Raw genomic sequence first — 25,478 nt, 5'->3', positions numbered from 1 at the left:
TGACTATTACTTGTCACTACAGAAAAAGGAGGAAACTGCATATCAAAAGGTGTTTCATTTGGACTGGATCTGTATAAGTTAAAATGGCACACAATGAACGGCGACAAGCAGCTTTATGCATTGATACGTTAAGTTGTCAGATTTTCATGTGCAGGCTGTGATGGAGAAATCATTGGCCAATGATTTTCTCGTGCCTACCACACCTTCATGATCTGCAAACACCTTGCCACACACTTTCTCAACTCTATGCAGCAGGGGGCCTCAAACGCACAGCATGCCATCTTGCAGCAGTTATATAACTCTTTCTGAAGGTTACACAAGTTGCACCAATTTATCCGACCGCACGGCTAACCTTCAAAGCTTTCAGCCTTCGAAGCCTTCAGAGCATTTTCAGTGTCAAAGCTGCCAGGAGTGCAGAACAGGAGTTGACAAGGTCTGGAGAGGGCAGAAAGGAGTTGTGCAGGAGCTTGAGAAGGGGTAAAAGCACTGCACTTTTATTGTTGATCGTACATGGCAGTTACCGAGCATCACTTTGGGATCGTAACACTGCACTAGCGCGCACTGTTGTGTTCCACTTGTTCACACAAGTACCGTGCATACGACGGGACATCACAAAAACAGCATTTGTGACATGCCTGCACAAACACTCCGTTTCTCGTGCTTTTTGCAGGCTTACGACGCTACTGAGGAAGTATTTGTTCCTATCACAAGTGTCACCAATCGTGCAGCGCTAATGCAACAATACAGTCAAAAATACTATCTAAAAACAGGAACTTGAGATTCCTACAAACGCTGCGGCTTGGGAAAGCATGTCTTGAGATTCACAACACTATATTTCACAAATGCTGAAATGGGTTGTTGACTGCTTTTACAGCACGCAAGAGCTTTTTGAGCTTACTCTTGACACCAGTCACCAAACAAGGTGATTATCAGAAGGCACTGAACTGGAAAAATTCCACTACTTGGAACGAGATGATTGACAGGGCATCTAATCGATCTTGAAAAATAGGGTACTGTTTGAGACAAAACGGAGAGGTGCAGCAAAGCCCTCGATTGTTTCTGCACAAAAAGAAAAAAGGAGGGAATACAAAGCGGCGCTTGAATTTGTGCCCTCAGCGTCCCGACTATCGAGTCTAACGTTCGCATCATATTCAGCAAATGGAAGCCAGTTTGGTTGCAAGGAAGCACTGCGATTTAAAAATGCCCTTGTATGTAACAGCAATTTGGGCTACAGCAATTTTCAACTGTACTGAAAATGGCAAAGCTCTAAATAATGCCTCGATTATCAAATACACTTTGAAACATGAATCACAGCTTTTTTTTTTCGAAGAGGAAAAAACCACACAATTAAAAAAAAAAACAGTAAAAGCAACACAGCACTCATAAAAGATGAATAAATACTCCTTTGCAGTCACACTATGCAACCATATAAATTTCTTTTTTACAATTAGAACGACAAACAGAAAAATACTTCACACGGGAGCGAGTAAAAAAAGCTACATCACACCACAGCTTGCAGATCCAACGAGATAAATAAATTCTATCAGATAAATGAAGGTACAGCAAAAATATTCTACTGACACCAACTTAATAAATGGCGATCAAAAGTAAATGATGCAGATCCAAGCACAATCCAACCAGTTGGAAGAAACAAACTATCACACAATCAGCTACAGCAGATCCGCTATTTACTGCACGTTCATTGAAAAAGTCAAGAAGCGCCACAGATAAACGGTAACATGTCGCATTTAACGGACGGTCTCCACAAATTTCCTACACAACCATTTGCAGAAGGTCCCACCCATTGTGACCCACAAATGCAAGGGCTGCTGTGCTCATTTTGTAAAAAAATAAAATGATGCTGCTTTTGTGGACAGGCCCATGCAATTAAACTGAATTTAAGCACTTACAAAAGGCTTTCTAGTAGCTCATACATTCAAATATGTTTTTTAGCTCATATTTTAACCAAGTGTTCTAGAGTTGCAACATGAACTAGAAGGGAAACGTATTTGGCAGCAAACAATCCAGATCTGTATGTTTACTTTCCTCATCAGTTTAACACTCCTCCAACTTGAAAAGATAATTTAAACGTTGGGTCGTGGTTAGCAGTGTTGATTCAGGTTTATAGGAACACATTATTGCTATTATTGAGCTGAAACCTGCCATGTGCACATGGCCGTGTTCACAGTGCTATAAGCTAAACCACCTCCATGTCATTGTTGGAATCTTTCAAGAGAGACAGGCCTATTGTGACGGCAAGTATTGAAACCTTCCAAAGACTTTTTTAAGCTCGAGAACGTGGTTTGTATTGCTTTTCAAAAACGTCGTGTTTGCACATGCTCAGATGATAAAGCTTTCAAAAATCAACACAGAATCTTATTTCCGTTTCGAAAATTAAATCTCCGCCGCTATTGGCAAGAGTGCTTTGTGTGCATACAAACGTTACATTTAACGACTCTGAAAAGTCGCCTCTGACACACTCCACTTGAAAAGTAATGAATGCCCGACAGAATAACATTTGGGGATCGCGGAGGCAAGACTACATGCCACGATGAAATTCCACGCTCCATCTCTGAAAAGCTCTTTCTGGCAGCGTGACGGAACAGTCCGCGTGTCCCTTGCTCGAAAGTCCGTTGGTGTCGTATCACCGCCGGCGTCCCTCCTACTTTACAGGTTAATTCTGAAGGCGCTGTTGGAAACAAAGATGCCAAACAATCAGGAACCTGGAAGTAGACAGTTCTGCAAAGTGTATGACGGTTGTGCTAATCTCATGCCACCGCACATGCTAAGATTAGGTTATCCTGACGGCCCAATTGGGGCTATCAGGCATTGCGCGTATTTGAACTGAACGAGTGTGCCGTAAAACCAAACGGGAAATATTCACCAGTGCTGTCAGCAGAGTTTTGCTACACCTTAACCGTACCGTTTCTAGCAGCTCTGGCTGCCATTCGCAACCGAGATATCACAATCCCGAAAAAGTCAGCAAGCAAAATTGCAATCGCTTCGGGAGCGGCAATTTGCAAGGAAACAGGCAGTGGCGATGAGAAGAGGCTGTGGAGATGCAATTTTCTCATCTCCTGGCCCTCTGGTTTCAACACCGGCCGATCAACGTCGTAACTATGAAAAGTAACCAGTTAACCTGCACAAAGTGGACATTATTTAAAAAAATAACTGCTAGAGTTCTAGACGGCAGCTAAAGTTTTGCTGACACGCTACGTGCCGGTATAGTCCTATTTCCCCATATCACATCATGCTATGTAGGCGGGATGGAGCAGGCGACTTTACATGTATTCTAATTCCCGCCTCCGACTAAATTCTGAAACCCTGCGAGATTCGAAGCCCGATAATTTTGCTTACCTCTCGCTAGAAGCGATCCACTTTTGCTTTATCTTAGTTTTGAGCGTGCATGCGCAGTAAGGAGATTGTAACAGGACACGAAGAAATTGAACAAAAAAGTAGGCTGTTGGGAAGAAAAGCCATGAACAAGTTTCTTTTGAATCCTCAGGCCAGATACTTCATAAAAAATCTCGGGCCATCTTTACTAATGTGAAACCTGGGGAGGGGCGAAGCATGCAGTGTATAATCGTATTCTTCGCGCCTTGGCATTTTGCCAACAGAGATGAAACCGTGGGGGGGGGGTACAGGTATACAGCTTTGCTGTAAAAGTCTCTTTCTTGTCTTTGAAGCACGAAGCTCTCTAGCGTTAAGCGTAAGCGAGTGTCCCGGTGTTTTCCTAGAACGTGTTACGTTTCAGCGTGAGGCGTAAACGAGTGTCCCGGTGTTTAGTACCATGACTACATGAGACGATTTACGCCGACAACATGAGACGCCGACAGCCTGAGCCCCTAAAACATCTACGGGTGTGCTTCAATTGTTTTGAGCAACTGCGAAGAGAAACCCGCCGTTTGGCCTCAGTAGTAGCCTAGGGGCAGAAATGTGGGTTTCAGCGCAAACGACCTGTGTTTGAGCCAGCCAAACAGAGCCAGAATTTTTGCAATACATGCGATTTTTTTTTACTGTAAACTGTTATTTTGGCTCAGTTCAGTGCATTTGTTTCGTAAATAAGGGTGGTTTGGTATCTTTTAGGTTGGTTTAGAGGAATGGCACAGCATATCAACAAGATCAACTTTCTGCACCGCACCAAAGGTGATTGGCTTGTACCTATCTCAGAATAGAATATCGCCTATGGTAGACATAGCGGTAGGTTAGAGGTAGCTTTGGTACGTTAGTGTGCCACAAAATCTTGAAGACAGTGCAAGCAGTGCAAATGCAGTCTAGTCTACTTGTAATATTCAAGAGCCAAAGAAATTACATCGTTATAACCAATACTCGTTATAAGTGCATTGCGAGATAAAAAGACTAAACAGAGCTCAAAACATTTTATTCGCATACAAACAAGGTTGTACTACTGCTTATTTGCAGAAAAGAAGCCATAGTCATTCAGCTTTGTTTGCTGCACATCTTTTCGAAGAGTATCTATAAGTGCTTTACCTAGCTGAGGTAGGTAAAGGTCCTTGGCGGAAACAAAGTTCCTGAGGGACTGTATCATGCATTGGGCCTCCTGTGAAGACACTATATGAGTCGGCTGCGCAACCGCGTCATCAGAGTCGTCACTGTCACCGCTGTTCGCAGCATATATCTGCATAACAATCGCCTCGGACGTTTCCAAAACATCGGCCCCGACGTCCCCTTCTGCACAAAAACTCAGTTAGTTGAACATTATTTCCGCTATATAGCTATAAACGGTATCGTTATAAGTGGGCTCGACTGCACACAGGAAAAAGTAAGGCACGAAGCACGGCGGTTTTGCACTGTTTTCTGACTTTTTTTACAATTGTTCCCAGAAAGTGCAGCAAAGCCAAAGCTACGGCACTGCAGACTGCAATGTTTGGCACAAGCCATTGCGCAATAGTGTCCTGCTTTTATGACAGTGAGCGTAAGAAAACGCAGTACTCACTTCATGAAGTCTGGTGCTTTCGAAATGGCGTGCTCAAACTCCGCGAATGCCAGGAGTCTGTCTTCGTCAAGATCTGCTTCCTTCAAAATCTGTCAAGAGAGCAAAGTACCCAATTACTTTTTTGGACAAAGGTATTGCTACACCCGCACGGTGGCTCAGTGGCTAAGGCATTCTGCTGCTGAGCATGAGGTCGCGGGTTCGACTCCTGGCCGCAGCGCCCGTTTCCTGATGGAGGCAAAAAGCAAAAACGCCCGTGTGTACCAGATTTCGGCGCACGTTAATGATCCCCAGGTGATCAAAATTAATCCGGAGCCCTCCACTATGGCACGCCTCATCGCCTGCGTTGCCTCGACGTGTTAAACCCTACAATCAATCAGTCAATCAATCAAAGGTATTGCTGCAAATGCAGTTTAATGATTCGGTAACCAGTTCACGTTGTGGCTGCAAACACAGTAATTCTTCTACAGAACTCTAAATGTTAAACTCTTGTTCCTCTAAACACTTCAGTTTGTTTCGTTCTGCACCAAAAGCACCATACTGTTTGCCAGCAGGCTTCCAATGGTACGAATAGCCGACACATGTTAAACGTGCTGACTACAACAATCGTGATACCAAGCACACTCACATTTTCAACCAGTTGTTTGACTTCGTAATCCGCAAAGACTTGGCCACCCTTCTGAGTCAGTCGGCCAATCACTTGCCTCAGGTCCTCCGTAGATATCATGTCGTCTTCGTTGAAATCTGAAATTTAGAACACAACACTCACGTCTACATAGGAAGCTCGATTCAACAGCCTTTAGTAATGCGCTGCTACAAACGTCCATCATGACAGCATTCGCAAAGCGGCTCAAAATATCTGTCGAGCAGACAAGAAAACTGAAGTTCTGTAGGTGCCGTACCATCACCTCAACTTAGTTTCATTACGCAAACCGAAGCCTACTTCACACATCAGTAAAATCTACTAGCAACTTTCGTGCAAGATGGCTGGGGTTGTCTATGCAATCAAACATTTTCTTAATCTCGGGCTTAATGTTCTGTGAACTCCACCAAAACGTTTGTTTCCGATTATGTCTTGGGTGCTAAATTTCAAGAAGGTGGAGAAGGAACAAGGCCTTAAAAATGCTCATTTTCATCTATGTCTTTAGTACTTCCACTCACTATAACCTCGTTTCTGTTTACTAGAAACCATGATGACCCCATGTGCAAAAGATGAGGGACGATCAATGCTGCGCAAGTTAGACTTGCGAGGCTAACATGGGCATACCAAACAGCATGTGGCCCTCCCAAACTGGAAGCATTAAATCTAAAGCAGCAACCCTTTAGACGTGACACCCTACCTTTCAAAAAGTAACACGCATTGATGATGAATGATTTAACCCTCAGGATTGGAGAAATCCAGAGAATCAACTTCATTCCGTTCATCGTCCACTTTATCACAATTGGCATGAACGTCCTTTGCAACAGCTAGGGACTGTTCAAGATAAAACTGGAAAAACAACAACGCTTACAAGCGTGCAAGATAGGACAGGATTTGCACACCTTGCAATTATGTCACGAATAGAACACAACCACAATCACGTCGTTGCATAGTGATATCCCGCTCCGAGATAGGTAAAGCCAGGCACTTCAAGTACAACTGTAGAAGGTTAATTAAAAGTGCTGATATGCCATGCCCTGCCCCTCAATTCACCTAAAGGATGCCAAACCAACCTTATTTAGGAAAATAATGGCTACAATCATGCAGGTAACATTTTACAGCAAAAAAAAGAAAAAGAAAAGTCACGGGTCTTGCAAAAATTTTCATATTGCTCGTTCCCGCCAAAACCCGTGGTTCTACCCATTAGGCTACTCGGGCAGGGGTTCCTTCCGCAGTTTCTCAGAAAAATACTAGTGTACTAAGAGAACCAGCAGAGATCGTGAATGCATACAGGAAATGGCAAGCTTGTACCCACAGGGAAACGGAATTTTGCCACTGAATAAGACAATGCATCGCAGACTATAAAGGTATTCACCAAATATCTGAAAAGCGTATTCCGTCTTGACGCTCCGCGGTGCCTTGTCGCTGAAAACCGACATCATGTCCAAGAAGTCCTCGAAAGTCATGTTGCCGTCGTTGCTCGACGAGAAGACCTTGCAAATCCTGTCCCGAAACGGATTCACTCCCAGCTCTGGCATGTCCAGGATTTTGTCCATGGGCAGTTTGGCATTTCTGTCCTTTGAGACGATCTCGGGAGCCAATGACTTGAATCTCTCGTACGCCCTGAAAAGCGCATACAAAACGTCAAAATTAGATCGACCTTTCGTGGTATATAAATTGCACTGTGCTGTAACGGTAACATATTTTTTTAGATGTGCACAAGACGATTAGGCTTCCCAACTAAATGCCTCAAAGCTGTTTGCACTTGTTGCACCTAGGTTAGAACTATATTTCGTGAACTTATGCTGCAAAATGCACTTTATTTCCGAGATTACTGTAAGCCAGGAACTTCCTTATAGCCCTGTTACTGTTACTTCAGTTACAGCTTGATTAGTATTAGGTGGACTTGCACTGTAAACTGCACTTCCACAAGTTTTGATCTAATCCAATCTGTATCTAATTGTCCTGCAACTGCTCATTTCCTTAATGCACGGTATTATACTGCCGCAAAAAGCTCCAGAATATACATGGAGAACCCAGACGAAAAGTTGGATCGCACGTTGTCGCGCGCAGGCCCTCAAAGCGTTTCAGGGCGATAAATGCAACGCTAGCAATGAATAAAAACAACACCGGCATTCGCCGGTCTCGGGGCGCTTACAAGATTATCTCGCTCTTTGTGAAGAAGGTCAGGTCCTGCAGAGAAGAAGAAAATAACAGTAGTGCGAGTTCGAAAGGGCGCAGCCCTGACACAGACAAAGCAACAATACAAAGCGCTTCTTTCCCGGCTTACCTGATAATCGTCGAGCTCTTCATCCGTAAAAACACTGTGCTGTTGTCCCATCGCGCGAGGTAACGCACGGGTCACTCAAATAAAAATTCCGTTTCTGTTTAAAACTACAAAAAGGTGGGGAGCTCCGTCGGTACCGTGTCGTAGAGCGAGTGTCGTCAGGTGTCGTCTTCTTGGCGAACGACCAGGGCAGGGTGAGCTTCGAAACGCGTCGCGGCCGGAAATCGCTAGCCGCACGGAGTCCGGAAAAGGTTTGCGCATAAAGAACTCATTGTAATTCTGGTCATTCTCTCTAAACCAATACAAAGCGCTAGGACGGCATGCGTGGCAGGGCGGTGATTCAGCAACAGGCGCAGAGGTTATCCGCGCTTGCTTTTCGCACGCTTTTTGTTGTGCTGCTTTCGTTTTGTTGCCGGCTGATCTTTTCGTGACAGCTGACTGAACGATCGTATTTGACTTTCGTATCGCGGTACGTCTCGCCGTTAGCGTTTCTTTCATTGTTTTATTATCAAAACGCGTAGTGTAACAGCTGTGTCATAGAACGGCCCACTTTTTTTCCTGCCGTTTGTGACAAGCGGTCGCCGCGTCGTATCCTTTGTTCCCCGACGAAACTTGGCAGCTCGCAGCGGCACTGACATCATCGCTTTCTCTCGAGGAGGTTTAGTGTGTTGGGGCTGCTAGCCTTGTCGTCTGTCGCGTCGTCTTCGGGTTGTCGACCGCACCGCGAAGAAAGGTCACACAAATCTCCGTAGCAAGCGTCGAGGCGTAAGTGCGGGCCTCTTTTCCGATCCCCGACGCCGCTGCCACGAGAACGCGCGGCCATGCCAGCGCTGGTCGAGCGTCCCAAGATGAGCATGGCCATGTGGGCCGCGCTGAAGACGCACATCATGCGGCAACGCGAGAAGAAGAAGCAGGAACAGGAGGCGGACGCGGCCACGGAACGAGTGCGGCGCGAGCAGGAGCTCAAGCGACGCCAGGACGCTATGACACTGGAAGAGATCCGCGATCAAGTGCAGCAGTCGGAGAAGAAGCTGGTCACGCTCAAGGAAGAGAAGCACCAGCTCTTCATGCAGCTCAAGAAGGTCCTCCACGAGGACGACACCCGGAAGCGGGCGCTCGTCAAGGAGGCCAACGAGATGGCCGCGCTGAACCACTCGTACCTGCAGCAGCAACACCACAACGCCATGCAGCAGCACGCGGCAGCGGCCGCCGCGGCGGCCGCCGCCAATGCTCCGCAGCACCTCTACATCCAGGAAATGAACCGGGCGCACTCGATGTACAAACTCGCGCAGCCCATACCCCAAAACCCGGGCGTCCTCCACCGGGCGCCGCTCAAGCGACCGCTGACTCCGTCGCCTCCGCCGCAGTCTGCCCAAGCCTCCTCATCGTCCTCGCAGCAGCAGACGCCGCCGCAGTCGGGCTTTTCGCCTCAGCAGCCGTACGCCTACAAGGCCCAGATCCCCAGCTCCGCATACGGGGCGCCCAAGTTGATCCCGGCGTACGCGCCGGGTCACGGCCCTATCTACTACGTGCCGGGCCAGGGTTCGGTACCCGCCATGGCGCCCGCCGCGCCCGTGCCCTACCCGGCGTACCCGACGCCGCAGTTCCCGCACCACCACGCCGAATCGGCGGCGGCAGCGGCCGCTGCGGCTGCCGCCGTCGCCAAACAGCAGCAGATGGTGGCCACGCACAACTTCCACCTTGCGCAGCAGCAACAACAGGTCGCGCAACAGCAGCAACAGCAGGCGGCCGCCGCTGTAGCGGCAGCTCAGCAACAGCAGCAGCACCACCAGCAGCAAGCGGCGGCGGCAGCGGCCGCCGCTGCTGGATACCCCGGGGGACCCGTGGTTCCGCAAGCCCTGGAGCCTTCGCACGGCCTGCAGAAGCCGCGCTTTCACCACGAGGAGAAGTTCTACGTCTCGCAGCCGTCTATGCTTCCGATGAGGACTCTGGCATCGCCAGCGGCACAGTCGGCTGCCCTGGCCCTGGCGAGCCCGCAGCCAAAGCCGTCGTCTTATTTGACGCCAGCGCAGCAGCACCATATTGCAGCGGCGGCCGCTGCTGCGCAGAGACACCCGGGCTATCCGGGTCAGCAGACACGTTACTACTGAGGGCAGCGTTAGGGCTGCACTGGTGTGCCACAGTGCCGTAATGGTTGTGAGACGGGAATGGCAACCGAGGGTACAGCAGGAGGCAGCGTTTATGCTTTGGCATGTCTGTCGAGGCTGTTGGCTTTACGAGCGGTGTGCGCAGAACTGTTTGAATTTGAGTTGCACTTACGACGTAAGGAGCCCAGAAAAGGGGGGCCTCAATCAGGGCTTTTCAATATGTGGGGTTGTGAAACTGCCCATCGCAAAGTACCCTTGATTTGCCCTCGCGCTTTGGGGAGATGCCAATTGGCCCGCCGTCTGTTGACAGGAAGTTGAACTAGCGAACGAGGCATCGCGATAATTAGAACTTCACCGAAGCTCTTGCAAATGGTAAAATAATCACGATTTTTGCAAAAACGTATCAGGTCGAAAACGGTGGAGGAAAATTTTTTATCCGCCTGTTTCATTTTTGTACTGGTAGACATTGTTCCAATAGGAAGTGATCAAATTATTATCAAAGCAGGAGGAGGGGGTGTGCATACAGGCGTTATGTTACAAGGCAAACTTTCGCTACCACTATGTATTGAAAAACTCTGGTCTTAATAACGTACACGGACAGCACGTGAGCGTTCGCTCACTGAATGACAGATGGCGCTACTTTACGACTAAGTGGTACACAAAGCTGTCTCAAACACGCGGTTCTGTGTCGCAGAGTTTTGACAGTGCTAATGTGTCAGTAAGTCCCAGTGCAAATGCCACGGGATGCATTTGACCACACGGTAAGGAATGGCTGTCATTAGCAGCGTGGTTGCACACCTCAAGTAATGCTGACTGGCTTGCGTAATTGCAGGCTTTACGGAGCTGTAGAACTTTGTTAGGTTGGCTCTACATGTTGTCTTTTTAAGAGAGCTTAGGCAGTGTTTGTATGAGTATACGAGGTTCAGTGAAGTGTATTAGCACCCTCACGGCATGCTGGGAGTATACCAGCTTTAAAGCTGCAAAAATGTTGGCACTACACAAGCTGTGGTTTCAGCTTGCTTATTCAGCTCGCAGAAAGGCTTCAGTTTGTGGCTCCCTAAATAGCTCAAATAGAACGCAATGTCAACTTTGTTGCTACAGCAGTGCTGGGCTTCTTGCAGAGTTGTTGAGCCTCAACTTCACATTGTTTTATTAAGCGTCGCTGTTGAAATTGTTTGTTTGATGTTTTTTTTTACGCACTTTGCACCTTCACTCGAAAGTAGTGAATTCGTTGTCTGGTAAAGAAGTGATTGCGAGCGAAGGAGTTGACCTGTCGGACACCACTCCAAGAAAGCGTTGTCGAGGTCTGCAGGTCGACGTAAAATAACAAGTGGTTCCTGGATTCAGTGTGAAGACGTATTTTCAGTGGCTAAGCTCCAAATCTTGGGGGAATGCTTAGCCTAACATTTCGTGCGAGTTCCGTGCACACGAAACAACTGTGATCGTTTACGCACAATTTTTAATTCCGAAGTTACGGCCGCGTGGTTTGTCTCAGATGCTTGGCTTCGAGAAGTAGTGTGCAGTGGCATTTGCTGCTTGTGGCGTCATTAGTAGCAGGCTCGAAAGAAGTAGAAGTCGATTGTGTTCGAATCTCAGTTTTTCTAGTGTGGGTTAAAGTTTGTGCGAGGGATGAAAGTGTTGGGGGCTGGTGATAGTTGGTGAAGGGTATATAGTAAGGCCTGCAGCCTGTTTCTGGTGGTGATTTCCGGAGCTGCCATTTAAAGACATGACCCAGTTACGAGAAAGGGTGCTCACTTTGTGTCATCGCTGCAGTTTTGTTCATTTCTAGGAGAAAATTATTGATGTGCATAGTGAGGCTTTTTTGTGTCTTGTTGCTACTAGCAGTCATTCAAATAATTTTTTACGTTTTTTACACATTCCTTCTGTTAGACCTTGCACGAGGTTTACAGATAGGCAGTGTGAATTCGACAAGTTTCTACAGTGGTGATCGGAAGTAGTGGTCATGTAAACATTTACGATCAAGGAGCTCAGAGGGCAGAAAATATGGACGTTCTTTGTTTCGTACAGCAAGACGCAGTGTTTTACAACATGCTGGGATTGTAAGTGCGTTAACTGTTTTTAGAACAACCGGTGTTTTTATCTACGTTTTTTTCCTTTTGAGCGCAGTCGTGAAATCTGTGGACGTCAGTAGTTCTTGCAAAGCGACAAAATATCCGCACGATGTGCTTGCAGCATACGTTAAGCAGCAGTTCTTGTGAAGGTGAGGGAACCGGCGTATTCTTGTTTCCTAGGTTTCCCTAGAGTTCTTGATGTTTTAGGCAAGTTGCTTATTTGGGCAATGCAGCGTTGCAACTGCCGCGAGGCATGTTTCACTCCGAAAGACTGTGAAACCCGCTTGATCTGTCGTCTCTCATGTTTCGCGGCATTTCGTTCAGAACGTTTGTGCACACGTATTCATGCTTGTACATAGGTGACGGTCTTCTTGTTACAGTAAACTGCCTTCTTAGCACAAGTTATTAGGCCTATCTTCTTAAGTGAACAAACGCATTAAAATGCTCGTAGTTTGCGCGTGAACTGAGACGTGTCTTCTTTTTGTCCGGTGAAATTGTGTTAATACATTTGCACTAGCGTTTTTATTGTTAGTTTGAGGTGCGTGGTAGCCAACTCCTGTTTATTGAAGCATTGTTGCTTGCTAACCCCCCCCCCCCCCCCCCCTTCCTTTAAGTTAAACTATGGTGTGTTACTGTCAGCTTCTTTTTCTTAATGCAGTGTGAACCATTTGCTTTGTTTTTTTTTTTTCCCTCTTTTGAAGGGCCACAAAGCTGCCGCCTTTCATTTTCGTCGCACTCCTTTTGTTTCGCAGATTTTGCTGCTAAAAGCAAAGGCCTCCCCCGTGAAAATGGGAAGAGCATTTCTAGCAAGAAATCATAATTTCCAGTTTTATTTCTGACTAGATTATTAGATTCTAGCTGGAATCGACAACTTTCTAACTAGAAAAATTCTTTGTCTAGCTAGAAACGATTATTTCCAGCTTGCGGTTTTTTCCCTTCTAGCTGGATTGAAAAATGCTAGCTAGAAGTAAATCTCAATCCAGCTAGAAATGAACTAGAAACTGAATTTCTAGCTAGAAATTCTGCTATTTCTAGCTAGAAATCTGCTATTTCTAGCTAGAAATTTTTCTTTTCTAGCTAGAATATTTCTAGCTAGAAGAAATCTCTGGTTCAATAATCCAGCTAGAAAAAAACATACATTTTCACCTGGGCTGCGGCCTGTACTGCTATGACCTTATTACCTCTCTTTGCTGTGCGTTCCTTCCGAATACAGGTGGCATAAAAACAATGAAGCAGTGCTCGATCAAACCCCGTTGAGAGCGTGAATTCAAATGTGCTGCCTTGCATTTGTGTGAGCGCTTGAAGCTTTTTAGTTTAGGCGGCGGGCTTGTGATGTGCGTTGCTCTCTCCTGCTATTTGGCGGCAATGCCGTCTTAGCTCGCTTGGTAATGCACAGGCTATTTACAGACTTATGGAGGAGGCCCAGCAAATTGGTTGTCACTGGTACCTCAGCTTAGCTAGCCATAGTTCACGTATCCGACGAGAATTCCTGTGGGAAGTCTTGCTTTGGCTTATGTTTCCGCATTTGAGATGCGACAGCGGAGGCTGGCTGCACAGCGCACAAGTTATCATTTGCCAAGCTGTTCGACTTAGCCTGTTTCGGATAGCTGCTGAAGTACTAGTGCACACGTGCTTGGAAAATTTGCAGTGTTTTTGTTTCTTTTGATGGCTGGTCGGCCTGATAACTTGTTAGGGGAATGGTCTAGAAGCCCATTCGATGCGAGGGCTTTCCTCCCTTTCTTTTTAACGTGGTCACAGTGTTGCTTTTCGTGTCCCATTGCCATGGGGCAGACAGTTGTGGCGGATATTTCAGTTGCATTCAGTTTTGCTGGTTTTTAGACGCATTGTACCTCTGTTGGCTCAGGTTGAGTGCTAATGCTCAGCCAATGTTTCGTTCAGCTATGTGGTTTGTTACTGGGTTTTTCCTACCAAGGATGTTTGTTGGCTTTACTATACTTAACGTCACCTGCAAGTATTTGTGCTGTCTGAAGTTTTTGGAACGGAGAGCACAATAACATCTTCACAGGCTGTGTGAAAGAGCAAGTATGGTCGGTACTGAAAATCTGTTGTTAGCAAATGCACAGCTGTTACGACTAACATGGCTTGTGTGCTTGCCATAGGATTCTGCAAGTCTGTGACGCTGATTTGTCGTTAACAATTGACCTTAACTGTTGTCTGCTCTTCAATTGCTTTCAGGGGTTTGATTAACAAGAATTGTTTGTGTAATAGTTGTCGATTCACTACGTAAGGGATGGGCTGAAATATGTACACGCACACTGGGTGTGGTCGTCGTGTGAAGCAAAAGCAGTCGCCGCATTTGAAAGAAGCACATAGTGGGAGTTGTCAGTTCAGCGCGGTTCAATGAAAGAAACATTCTGGATGCGTATTTTAGTTCGCATTACGTGGTGGTTTGATCGGGCCAAAGTGGGACAGGTTTCTAAAGGTATTCTCCGGTAGTTTCGTCATTGTATTTCGATCACTGCATCGTATTCTTGTCATCACGTCCTCCTACACCCCATTCAAACATACCGGCAGTTGTGCTGTCTCCTTCCCGTCTGCACTTCTCGGCTCGTGAAGATTTCGCAAAGGAATCCCAGCTAGACGATGTGTGCTATTCTAGACGTGAAACTTGGGGTAGAATAACGGATAAAGTAGCGAGCATTATCGTTCGTCTCGAGCTAAGCCGTGCATGCATTCTTTTTATTCGTATGTGCTTGTCGCTCATGTGGAATGACAATGGACTTCTCTTTCTTCTGTATTGTGGCTGTCACGCTTGCAGTGATGAATGTGTGTGTGTGTGTGCTCTTTGAGACGGGAATGTTGTTGACAGTGGTGCCAGGTGTTCATGATGGCCTGTTCGTTGTCTCGCACTGCCGTGACAATGCCGTGAAATTCGTGCGGTGTCCTATCTTCGTGTGGAACTGTTGTCGTTGCGCGTAGAGACGTTTAATGTGATCTTGAACTGTTATTATTATTTTTTTTTCCGTTGAAAGAGGCGTTTTGAGAAACGGTTGTTGCGACATACTCTTATTGTGTGGCTGAGTAACTTTGTGATCCGCGGCGCGTTTTGCATTCACAGATTTGATTTGGGAATTCTCAAACTTATTGACTTGTTCCCTGCCAAACGATCGCTCTGAGTGCGCAGTCAAAGCCGAGCCACCGAGATCTAACCCAGTGAACATTCGGAAATTGTAAAACCACTTGGGATGTTTAGGTTTTTCGCGGCAACGGGTTCGGTTCAGCATTTTCGCCCGAGAAAGAAAGAAAGAGAAAAGTTTGGTGCTAATAGTTCTCGGCAAATGTGTTTAGCCTGTACTGGACAATCATACTGATGTGCCCGACAAAATACAAACTAAATTACACTAAGTGTCGAAGCTCTGATACAAACTGTCTAAAACTGGAGGCTCAGAAAATTCTTACGATTGTGAGAAGCAGTAGTAGAGAAAAAAGAAAGCTTTCGCATGCTTGTGACAAGATTTTCTGTGCAAATCAGCCGACTTCATTCTTTCTCTTTTCCCACCCGAGGAAGACTTGCTTTCTTTTGTTGGAAGACAACAAACGCTCCTTATAAAGACCGTGTCTTGATGTAGTATGCAGCTATGCTGCGCAATACACGTCTCCTCCCTGCCTTGGCAGGAACAGCCTGTTTTTGCGTGATGGAAGATTTTTAACATCGTATTTTTGATAGCAGAGTTCGTCTGCGTTGATGTATGAATGAGCGCCTACTTAACGTGCAAATAAGCTAAAAAAGTCCTCAGGTGACCTTGCGACTTGCGTTGTATTGCTGGATGTGATAGAGGTGATGTGACCAGATGGTACGCGTTCTTTTGTCGATAAGAACAACTTGCTATGGCGTAGATGGTAGCCAAATACTGCACATCCTCTGCGCTTGACTGGAAGGAGAAAAAGTAACATAAGTATTGAGCGAAGAGCATTGCAGGCAAGACAAATTCCCTGCCTAGTAGCCATCACTGTAGGTCGTTGTAACTTGCCTGGAGAGGTTAAATTAAACTCCACCATAACGTTTACGTTTAATGTGCGTTGTGTTGTACCTGCATTTCGATCTTGTTAAAATTTCTGGAGTCCTCTCAAGCACTTTGGAGTGTGCATTCTTTCTGCTCTCTAAGAGTGGCAGTGTTGTACCAGTTTCCTCCTTCACCCCAATATTTCACGCTAAAACAGAAGCGCTGCAAGATGTAACGAAATACAGCAAAAATGGGATTACAGCAGAGTTGACGCGTGCTGTGGTGACGGCAGGCCCGTTATTCGGTTTAGAGCAAAAAAGACGGGGCAAAGTCCTCTAAACCAGGATGGTTCTTTCCAAAACGTTTTCGGCCACCATAGGCCAAAGGTGTTTGGAACAAAGTGGAACAAAAGGCTTTTTTGTTTTGGGCTAGACGCCTTACTGCTAAGGTCTACACAAGAGATCCTTGAAACACAAATGTAAAAAAAAAAAAAGTCTTGCTGGCAGTGTGAACCTCTGATTTTTCGGCCAGTGACCAACGCACGTTTGTGGTAGACATGTTTGTTTGATATTCGCATTTTATTTTCATGCTCATGTGGAAATGTGCATGTGTAACTTCTCGAAATAATTTTGGTGTCACTTGTTCCGATGCCTAACAAGCTGTACTGTAGCGCTGATGCATCTTATCTGCTTTTTTGCATCATTTCAAAAGGCTTACGTGCTCATCACGACTGTTAGTGTCACGTGCTGTGATCAATGTGTTTTTAGTGCTGCAAAAACTTGCCGGGCCGATATTAAAGACAAAAGCATCCCGTTTTTCAATTCTCGTAGGTTTGTAGTGGGACCTACTGTTTAGAAAACCTACTTTCACTAGGACTGACTGGAACAGTTTAAACTGGATATGGCATCGTTTATTTTGCCAATACTTTACAGAGAACTACCTGAACGGGTTTTGTGTAAAGTTATCAAACTAGTATCTGATCGTTGACACATCAGGCATTACACTGCTCTTTAAAGGAGCCATGAAGAGAAAATACAACTTTGTTTAATCTGAAAGAACTAGGATTCAGTATCTCACTCAGTTCCATTAGAGCCACAAAAGATGTTTTTTTTAAAGAAAAAAAAAGCAAGAAGTATTAAAAACTTTCAAATTTCGCGCCACAGTGACGTGTTATGAGCAAGAATGACGTCACACGGGCCAACAATAAAACATAATTTTCAGTGCGTTGACTGCACGTTAGCATTCAAGTGATGCGGTCAAATGGAACTAGAGGCCCCATTACAGACGTCCGGTCATGTCTCGTCGCGACAGGTCAGTTAGGTGGCCACCAATCGCACAAACAAGGTTCCGTGACGTCATAGAAAAGTTGCGGGAAATTGGCTAGGGGGTCGCGACTGCTTCACGCATTTTCTTTAATATCTCTGTTATTTGTTCGAAGATTGCGATGATATTGGTATCATTTTTATCGGGACTAAGTAGTCTTTCTAATAAACCCAACTTTGTATTTTGTATTCATGGCTCCTTTAACCGCCTAAGAAATAGGCACAATAACGTCATTTGTACCCTGCGTAGCCTAATTTGACCCTCCTGTTTGAGATAGAAAAACGTACGAAATGTGCATATACCAAATGTACCTACCGTTGTCCTATACACTGTATGTACACATCACTGCTTTCACATTGTACAAACGGGTGCAGTGCCTGAACAGTTGGCGGCTTTGCCACCTGCCGATATTCTGCGACTGTCTACAACTGTTGACTGCTTACTTGAGAGTCTACGTGACTGTTACCGCGCAACAACTCAAAGCCTCGGGCTTTGCTCAACACATGAATATATACACTTGGGTTTTCAGTGGAGCGAGTTCCCGAATCAAAATGTCGCCGTTACGTTTTCCGACTTGTGGCAGAGAAGCTCAATCTTCCATGGTCGTCTGTGATTTGTGCCTCTGTACTTTTGGTTGTGCACTCCCGATCTACGTCATTCCGCCCCTTTGTCCCTTTGGTTCCCCTTTGCTGTTGAGGTCTCGCACAAGGCTGTTGTTCTTCCCGGACGTTAGAAGAAGAACGGACACGTTCGACCTGTCGGCTTATTTTTGTACAAATAAACTTGTTGCTACCCTATCGCTTGGTTGTACTGTCGGAAATAAAGGTAGCGACCAAAGGTAGCGGGCACGCTGAACCCGCGATTGGAGTCTTTTAGAGATAAGCTTTGACTCCTACTAGTGTTTGTGTGCTCCTCCAGATGTGCTAGTTCTGTACAATAGGACCGCTGGCTCTTTCCTCGCGAAAGCCAAGAAGAAAAGTGTTCGCAGAACAGTCTGATTAACATGTTTTTGTGACTGACGCTTATCAGGAGTGATAAAACACTGTGCCTGATTAGCCGAGTTGATATGGCTGAATGATCTACGCACTTGTTACAGCGTCCCTGCCCTAGAAAGTTTCAGCGATAGCGTGGTGCGGTGTTGTCACGCTGCAATGAAATATTAATTCCCTGGCCTTCAAATGATAGGTGGCCAGATCAGAGAACAATTAAGCGAGGTATCTTTCTCTGCTTGTTGCTTTATCTCGAGTTTCCATCAGGCATTGCACTTATTTTTCCCAAGGTTATGTTTGTTGGCCTCGTAAAGATAAACATACTTTCACTGCAACTGGTCACATATACTATGTGATATTCTGTGACAAGACCTCTTCCCATTGACACCTTGCTTGCTTACAGTCCAAGCCTGATTTCAATCTCTTGATGCAGCTCGCAACTACATTGTGTAGAAAGTGACGAGAAGTATTTGTTTTCTAGCTTCTTTTTGTCTATCATATTTAATCTTTGGCCTATATTGTTTTTGTGAGTACTAGTTGCTTGACTCACCGGTTAGTTGAGAAAAAACTACCTGGTAATGTTTTATAGTGGTGGACTAACCAATTTTGACATATCTGGGAATAGATATAACTGTGTGGATGGATTCCGCACAGTGCATTTGTTGCATGTAACAGAACATTCCATGGAATACCCTTCTCTTCTGAATACATCATTACAGCTTGACAAAAGCTGTTATAAATAGAGCTTAATAATCTCTCTCTCCCTTGCAAGTGCAACTCCTGTCCGATTGCACTCGGCCTGAGACTTTGGCTGATGATGTTGCAGTGTCGGCCGTTTTATACTGCCTACAATGCGACGAAGGCTACACCTGCTGTTATATATTTTTACTGCGATCGCTGTGAGTTGGCCACAGCAGTAACGGCAAAGATGCTGTGTTTAATATTGCTTTAATTTAATCATGGAAGTCCAAATTGCTGAATAAAAGGCAGTGATGGCAGCATGTACAGTGCACTAATCGTTTTAATTTGTCGATTGATATAAGGGCCAGGCCATAAATAAAAGATGCAAGTCAGTTTTGGGTGCCAATATTATGTGCCAAAAGTGCCAGCAATTTAACTCGTCTGAATTACCTGTTTGAAATTGGTACTTTCAGCTAGGTCGCCGTTCTCCTTAACCACGCAAAACAGTTTCTTATAAATAGGTTTTTAAGAGCTCCTGTACTTGGAGGAAGATGCACACCAACATTTCGAAATTTTTTTTAGGGTGGCATTTCATTTAATTTTTAATTTCAACACATTCTTTTTATCATATTTAATCTTTAGCCTATATTGTTTTTATGAGTGATTTGTTGGATTTACTACAGAGGTTGGGTTGATGGGCGGGTGATTACGATGACAACGCGAAGAAGTTTGAGGAAGGATGTGATCTTCGTAAGGTGGCTATTCAAAGCACTGAGCAGGATGAAGTAGAAAGCACAAAAGGGTGCTTTCTACTTCTGCAGTTTCGGACGCCAAGAGTTTTTCCAAGTAGCTTCTCAACCTACTGGTCAAACATTTCTTCCTTACATCCGACATTGATCACGGCTGGCGCGGTCTAAGTTTCATTATAAAAGAATGAGTGACAACGAAATGAAGCGTGACCAACCAAAGTTCGCATTCAGTTCTCTAGAGCCGATAATTCGCTGTATCAGTGTTCGTTATAACGGGGTTCAACTGTACTACAGCTTTCTGTCGAGAGATGGCAGGCTAGTCAGCTTTCCCCCCAGCACAGGGGGCCAACTGTAAATGTGTTTTTGATACACGGGACCTTTGGGGAGCATTGCTACTAGTGTATATTGAATAACCCTGACTACTTACTCTACTGCTATGGAGTCATAGGTGCGTACATACCGAGCGGCCGCAACCCTAGCAGTAGTGAAAAGTGTGCGTCCGCGCCAGTGCACCGCAGATATTCGTCAGCACAACTCGAAAACATTGCATGCAGCGCAAAACTCAAGAAGTGCTTACCTAGGTGTCTTAAAAAATTTTTGAACAGCGAAGCTGTTTAGCAAATTGTAGTTTTTCATGTCCGTATTTAAAATACCAAGAAATTGCTGAGAGCAGGCCTCGCGGCGACCTCCCGGCCATTACAAAACACCAAGACAATGACTACCGTTCACGTGTGCATGCCTCGCGACGAGCGCCCAGCGTCCCCTGCGCACGCTTGTCAAGCCAAAATTTTGCAAAAAAAAAAAAAAAAAAAAAAAAAAAACCTTTAGCGTTTGTAGTAATTGTGGCAACACTTGCTCGGAACAAGAAAGACACGTCATAGCGTACGCCCCTCCACGGTGATGTCCAATGATTATCACTTTCAAAAAAATGAAGGAAGCTCACACTTATAGCAACAATGATGAACTAAAGGTTGTGGCAGCGAAGAAGAAGCAAATCGGCTGCAATGCAAGGGAAAACAAAAAATCGGTGTGTTTCGAAAAAATCGCGTTTTTTCGACCCGCGTGTCCCCTTAAACCTTCGACATGAGCATGAAGGTTTAATACAATTCCGCCAACTTCAAATCTTGCGTGTTAGCGCGAGCTTCCTTCATTTTTTTTTTTTCTTCAGTCCGCCGCACACTATTTTCTCTGCCGAACTCGCAAACCACGGAACCGGAGACGTGGGTGAGGTCAATCATGTACACTGGAACTGGTTGTAATGAGCATCGATGGCGTTTTCACGCTGCGTAGTGCACCTGCCAGTTTTGCGCGTAAAAACTCTCTCAGCAATGTACTAAGCTACTGTTGCCAGCTGTACAGCCTACGCTGCGGGTTCGATTCCCGGCCGCGGCGGCCGCTTTTCTGATGGAGGCGAAAAGCAAAAACGCCCGTGTGTACGAGATTTCGGCGCACGTTAAAGATCCCCAGGTGGTCAAAATTAATCCGGAGCCCTCCACTACGGCGCGCCTCATCGCCTGCGTTGCGTCGGCGCGTTAAACCCCCACAATCAATCAATCAATGTACAGCCTACGCTACCAATTGCCATTACAATTTTGTTTCCACCCTCCCTTACTTAAGCAACTGAATGCCTGTACATCAATTTACTACCCATTAAGGGTGTATGTGTTGTCACAATGCGTGTTATTTCAGTGTGCAGTATGAGTTTTCTTACAGTGGTTTGCAGGTGTTGCATTACACACTGGTACCACTGACAGCTGGCAATGTAACTGTAAAAAATGTAAATTTTTGCAACAGACAAGAGGTTAGACACAAATCTACAACTCTTCAAGTGGAGGGTGACTGCCAAGTCTTCTTTTTTTTGAATTCCGTTATTATGCAAGCATAAATACATGCCCACACACCCGACACAACACATCCCACTTGCATGAAAATGTGGATACAGTAATGCCTCGTTAACTCAAAAGTCGTCAAACCTGTTTAAAATTTTGAGATAAACAGAGTTCCGAGTTAGAATTAAGCAAAATGCCAGAAATTTCTGGCCAGGTCACTGAAATTCCGTATTCGCACAATTCTAACATGACACCGATTGTGACGCACAGGTAATTTTACGTAAAAAAATTTGAAAAAGAATTACTTCACACTGATTCTACCACGTGGGTTTAGAATTGGATTTTGGGAGGAAATGGTGTCCATGGCAATGCTGCTGGCCACTCTGAGGCCGATTTCGGCTTTGAGCCCTAATGTAACACGCACACAAATATGAAGGCTCATTCTAACAAAAGAGAGTGCACGTTATAACCATGCAAATATGGCTAAGTGCTAAGGAAACAAATCGCAGTCGGAACAACCTCCTTTGTGCACTTGCAAGGGCCGGGTGCGGCCATGGTCTGACTTGCCGATTAAAAACCCGTGATCATCCACACATAAGTGGCGCCACAGTTGCTTGACACGTTGGATAGGAAACCGCCGCAGCGGCAGGAATTTCAAATCTGCCACTCACGACCGTGTTAGGCACATAGCGGGAGCTAAGCGTTTGTATGGAAACGTTATCAGCTGCCTGTAACATACTTTGCCTTATGTCCTCTCTGTCAACATTTTGATATATCTGTAGTCCCCAGAAAAAAAAAAGATCGAGATAAAGGGTACCAAATATATAGAGCATATGGGAGATAAAAGCACAATGAGAAAATTTTTCGACTTAACAGATAGTTCGATATGCAAGTTTGAATTAACGAGGGAGCTAACGATAAACTGTATCCTAATGGCAACCACAATGGCCGCCACAGCATACTTCTGCGATGAAAAAGCAAAAGGCACTAAGTCCGGTTCTAAGAATAGCATGAAATATGTAAGTTTTATTCTTAAGTGCTCATACGATGAGGTAGTGGTAGAAAAAGGGTGACAGATCAAACAAGGCCAGGTTAGTTGCAACTCGGTGCGTACGGGCATCCAAGGAACTGATCGGCGATGCGTCCGGCCTCTCTAAGGCCACTAAGCAGGGCACCGTGGACAGTCGCCGGGTAGTTGCGGATAGTGTGCTCCCCAGCAAAGAACAGACGTGGCAGCGTCGGAGTGGCATGGTTTGTACTCGGAGTCACCGGTGCCGCCAAGATGTCGTAGTCATTGCCTGATGATCCCGTTGCCACAAAAGAGTACGAACCCCTGGACCAGGGGTCGGCACGCCACCTCGTCACGACAGTCTCTTTAGGCTGTGACACGGCGCTGTTGCCGAAGATCCCCTTGAGCACGGCGATGCAACGGCCGATAATGACGTCGTCGCTGACATTCTCCATGATGGTCGCCGCCTCACCCGCGACCAATGCCAGGAGGACAGGCGCCTTGTAGAGGTTCCAGAACAGAAACAGCTCGCCGCGGCTTCCTGTGGTGCTCCCCACATGGCCGAACAGGTTCGAAGTGGGATCCCAGAAGATGCGCTCGAAGCACAGCACCACCTTGTTCAGGTTGCCGAAGCCCAACCGCGCTATGGCCGCCGCCTTCCACTCGGGCAGTGGTGGCGAGAACTGCACCGAGTTGAGCAAGTTCGGGTTGTTGACTATTGACTGCTTGAGAACACCGAGTGGCAGGGTGCACAGGACTGCGTCCGCCTTGAATGTCGCCAGGGCGGAGTTCGTGCGCGTATTGGTTGTCGTAACCTCGACGCCCGTGCTGGACAAGTAGACCTGCTTGACCGCCGTGTTGAGACGGATGTCCAGACCATCGGCCAGAGCCACGGGCACGCACGAGTAGCCGTTCCGGACCGTCAGGTGGCTGCCCGTGAACTCGAAGTCGTCGTCCTGGTCCCAGTGCTTGAGTGAGAGGTTGTTGAGTGGGGTGGCGTTGGCAAACTCCAGATTGGCAAAGTGCCAGTCCAGGACCTGGCGGTCGCGGGAGGACAGGTAGACATCGCTTGGTGGCGACGACTCCAGTTCTTCGAGCCGGTCCTCGATCTCTCGCTGCTGCTCCAGCAAGAGGTCCCACTCGCGGCAGACCAGGGTCAAATCGTGGATTCGGCTCCGGTGGACAAACTCCTGCGTGACGTCACGCTGCTTGAGCTCGGTGGACTCGCGGTGGATGCGGTTGAGCTCCTCAATGCGGTCGCGGGTCTCGATAAGCTTGGTGTGGTTCTCCTTGAGCTTCTCTTGGAGTTCCAGTATGGACTTCCAGTGCTGGATCTGCTTCTCCTTGACGCTCTTCTCCTGGAGCTTGATGACCCACTCGAGGGCTTGCCCCAACGACACGGGCTTGTTCTGGACGTAGTTGAAGTCCAGCTGGTGAGACAGGTAGGAAGTAGCCTCGAGGAGCCGGTTGAACTCGCGCTCCACCATTTCGTCCTTGTCCTTGGGCACCGTGGTGCCGTTGGACTCGAAGAGCGGGCACTTCTGCTTGATCTTGTGCAGCTCCATCTTGACCTGCTTGCTGAGAATCGTGATGGGGTTCCCGCCGAGACCCGTGACGACCATGGCTCCCAGGTCGGCGACGTAGCTGCCCTTGCGGAAGGTGGCGATGCGACCACCCACGCGGTCTCGCGCTTCCAGGACCAGGACCTCCATGCCGAACTGCTGGAGCTGCTGAGCTGCGGCCAGGCCCGAGATGCCGGCGCCGATGATGATGACCTTGCCGTGCTTCTTGAGCGGCGGGCCCCTGAGGCGCTCGTAGACGCCGAAGTTGATGAGCCCCTGCCGCTCCAGGTAGCAGAAGATGCGATGCACCAGCGGAGCGTCGCTGTTGTACGGCGGCTCCATCTGGGGCAGAGCGTTCTCGAACAGCAGCTGTTGCTTGGGGTTCTCGAGCCACAGCTGGAGCAGGCGGTTGCGGACGTGCAGGAAAATCTTCTGCGTCTGCAGCGCGCTCTGAACGATGTCCGGGAAGCAGGCCGCCTCCTGCGCCGTCATCTTGTCGAAGGGCAGCCGGCTCTGGAACGCGGCACCCTCTAGTCCGCTCAGGTCGTCCTGGTCGCTCTCGACCTCCTCCACCTCGTTCTCGGGTCCTCCGGCCGCGCGCATCGGCGGCTCGTCGGCGTCCATGAGTTCGGAGGCGCCGTCGGTACCGTCGCCATCGGGCCGCGCGTCGTTCCTGCGTCGCTTCTTGCGCGGCTTTCGGCGGGCCTGGTCCTCGGCGACGCCAGCGGACAGTCCCCTTGCCGCAGATGCGGCGACGTCGCCGCCACCCCTGGCAGAAGCAGCTGGCGGCGCGGCCGCCGAAGCGTCCTGGACCATGGCTTGCGCGACAGCGGCGGTCTGGCGACGCTCTTCGGACGTGCGGTTCCACGACGGGTTCATGACGGCGCGCCTTCGACAGCGATTTGTTTCTTTCTCGGCGAACGAAGAAGCCGCGTGGCTCCTATGACGAAAGCACGCGCGCACGCGAACACGAAAAAAAGGCACGAAAAACGGATACGCGCGCGCCGCTACACCTCACCACTGAACGACCCGTTGGTCTCCGCGAGCGTTTTGGCTTTGTTGTTGCTTTTGCTTGCTTGGCTTTTTAAAAGACCCACATGGCCGGCCAGAGAAAAGTTCGAAATGGGCACGATGCGATCGTCAGCGTAGCGAACGTTGAAAGCAGCAGGATTCGGATGGTTAGATTTTATAAAAAGTAGTTAAAGCACAGCAAACGCCGGAGATAGTCGTAAGAAAACTGCGAAAGTGGCGAAAGCTCCTAACGGCAAAATACACGAAATGCACGCACACACAAAAGACAACGAGCTATT

At 47.1% G+C, this 25,478-nt stretch overlaps 2 protein-coding genes and 1 pseudogene across 2 annotated transcripts; 1 reads left to right on the top strand and 2 right to left on the bottom strand.

The window, feature by feature from the left end:
• Positions 1 to 471: 471 nt before the first annotated feature.
• Positions 472 to 8,258, bottom strand: LOC144158891 (calcium and integrin-binding family member 2-like). Its single transcript, XM_077690075.1, has 6 exons — positions 7,885 to 8,258; positions 7,753 to 7,787; positions 6,970 to 7,217; positions 5,583 to 5,698; positions 4,958 to 5,046; positions 472 to 2,689 (listed from the first exon to the last, which is right to left on the bottom strand). Exons 1-6 carry the CDS (start codon positions 7,933 to 7,935, stop codon positions 2,668 to 2,670), a joined length of 561 nt encoding a protein of 186 aa, XP_077546201.1. The 5' UTR covers positions 7,936 to 8,258; the 3' UTR covers positions 472 to 2,667.
• A 219-nt stretch (positions 8,259 to 8,477) lies between these two features.
• Positions 8,478 to 10,622, top strand: LOC144158890 (uncharacterized). The gene has a single exon (XM_077690074.1). The coding sequence runs from the start codon at positions 8,703 to 8,705 to the stop codon at positions 9,990 to 9,992; it is 1,290 nt and encodes a 429-aa protein (XP_077546200.1). The 5' UTR covers positions 8,478 to 8,702; the 3' UTR covers positions 9,993 to 10,622.
• Positions 10,623 to 22,594: 11,972 nt separating this feature from the next.
• On the bottom strand, positions 22,595 to 25,396 carry LOC144158895 (lysine-specific histone demethylase 1A pseudogene; annotated as a pseudogene).
• Positions 25,397 to 25,478: the final 82 nt, after the last annotated feature.

This window comes from Haemaphysalis longicornis, unplaced genomic scaffold (assembly GCF_048455015.1).
Source record: "Haemaphysalis longicornis isolate Haplotype H1 unplaced genomic scaffold, Haemaphysalis longicornis Haplotype H1 scaffold_10, whole genome shotgun sequence".
Classification (NCBI taxonomy): domain Eukaryota; kingdom Metazoa; phylum Arthropoda; class Arachnida; order Ixodida; family Ixodidae; genus Haemaphysalis; species Haemaphysalis longicornis.
The sequence above is the reverse complement of the archived record's forward strand: the minus strand, read 5'-3'. Positions and strand labels throughout refer to the sequence as shown.

Coding starts and splice junctions, on each gene's coding strand:
- LOC144158891 (XM_077690075.1), bottom strand. CDS start 7,935: ATGGGACAACAGCACAGTGTTTTTACGGATGAAGAGCTCGACGATTAT. Junction 7,788..7,884: donor AAGAGCTCGACGATTATCAG/GTAAGCCGGGAA, acceptor TCTTCTCTGCAG/GACCTGACCTTCTTCACAAA. Junction 7,218..7,752: donor ACAAAGAGCGAGATAATCTT/GTAAGCGCCCCG, acceptor TGCGCTTTTCAG/GGCGTACGAGAGATTCAAGT.
- LOC144158890 (XM_077690074.1), top strand. CDS start 8,703: ATGCCAGCGCTGGTCGAGCGTCCCAAGATGAGCATGGCCATGTGGGCC.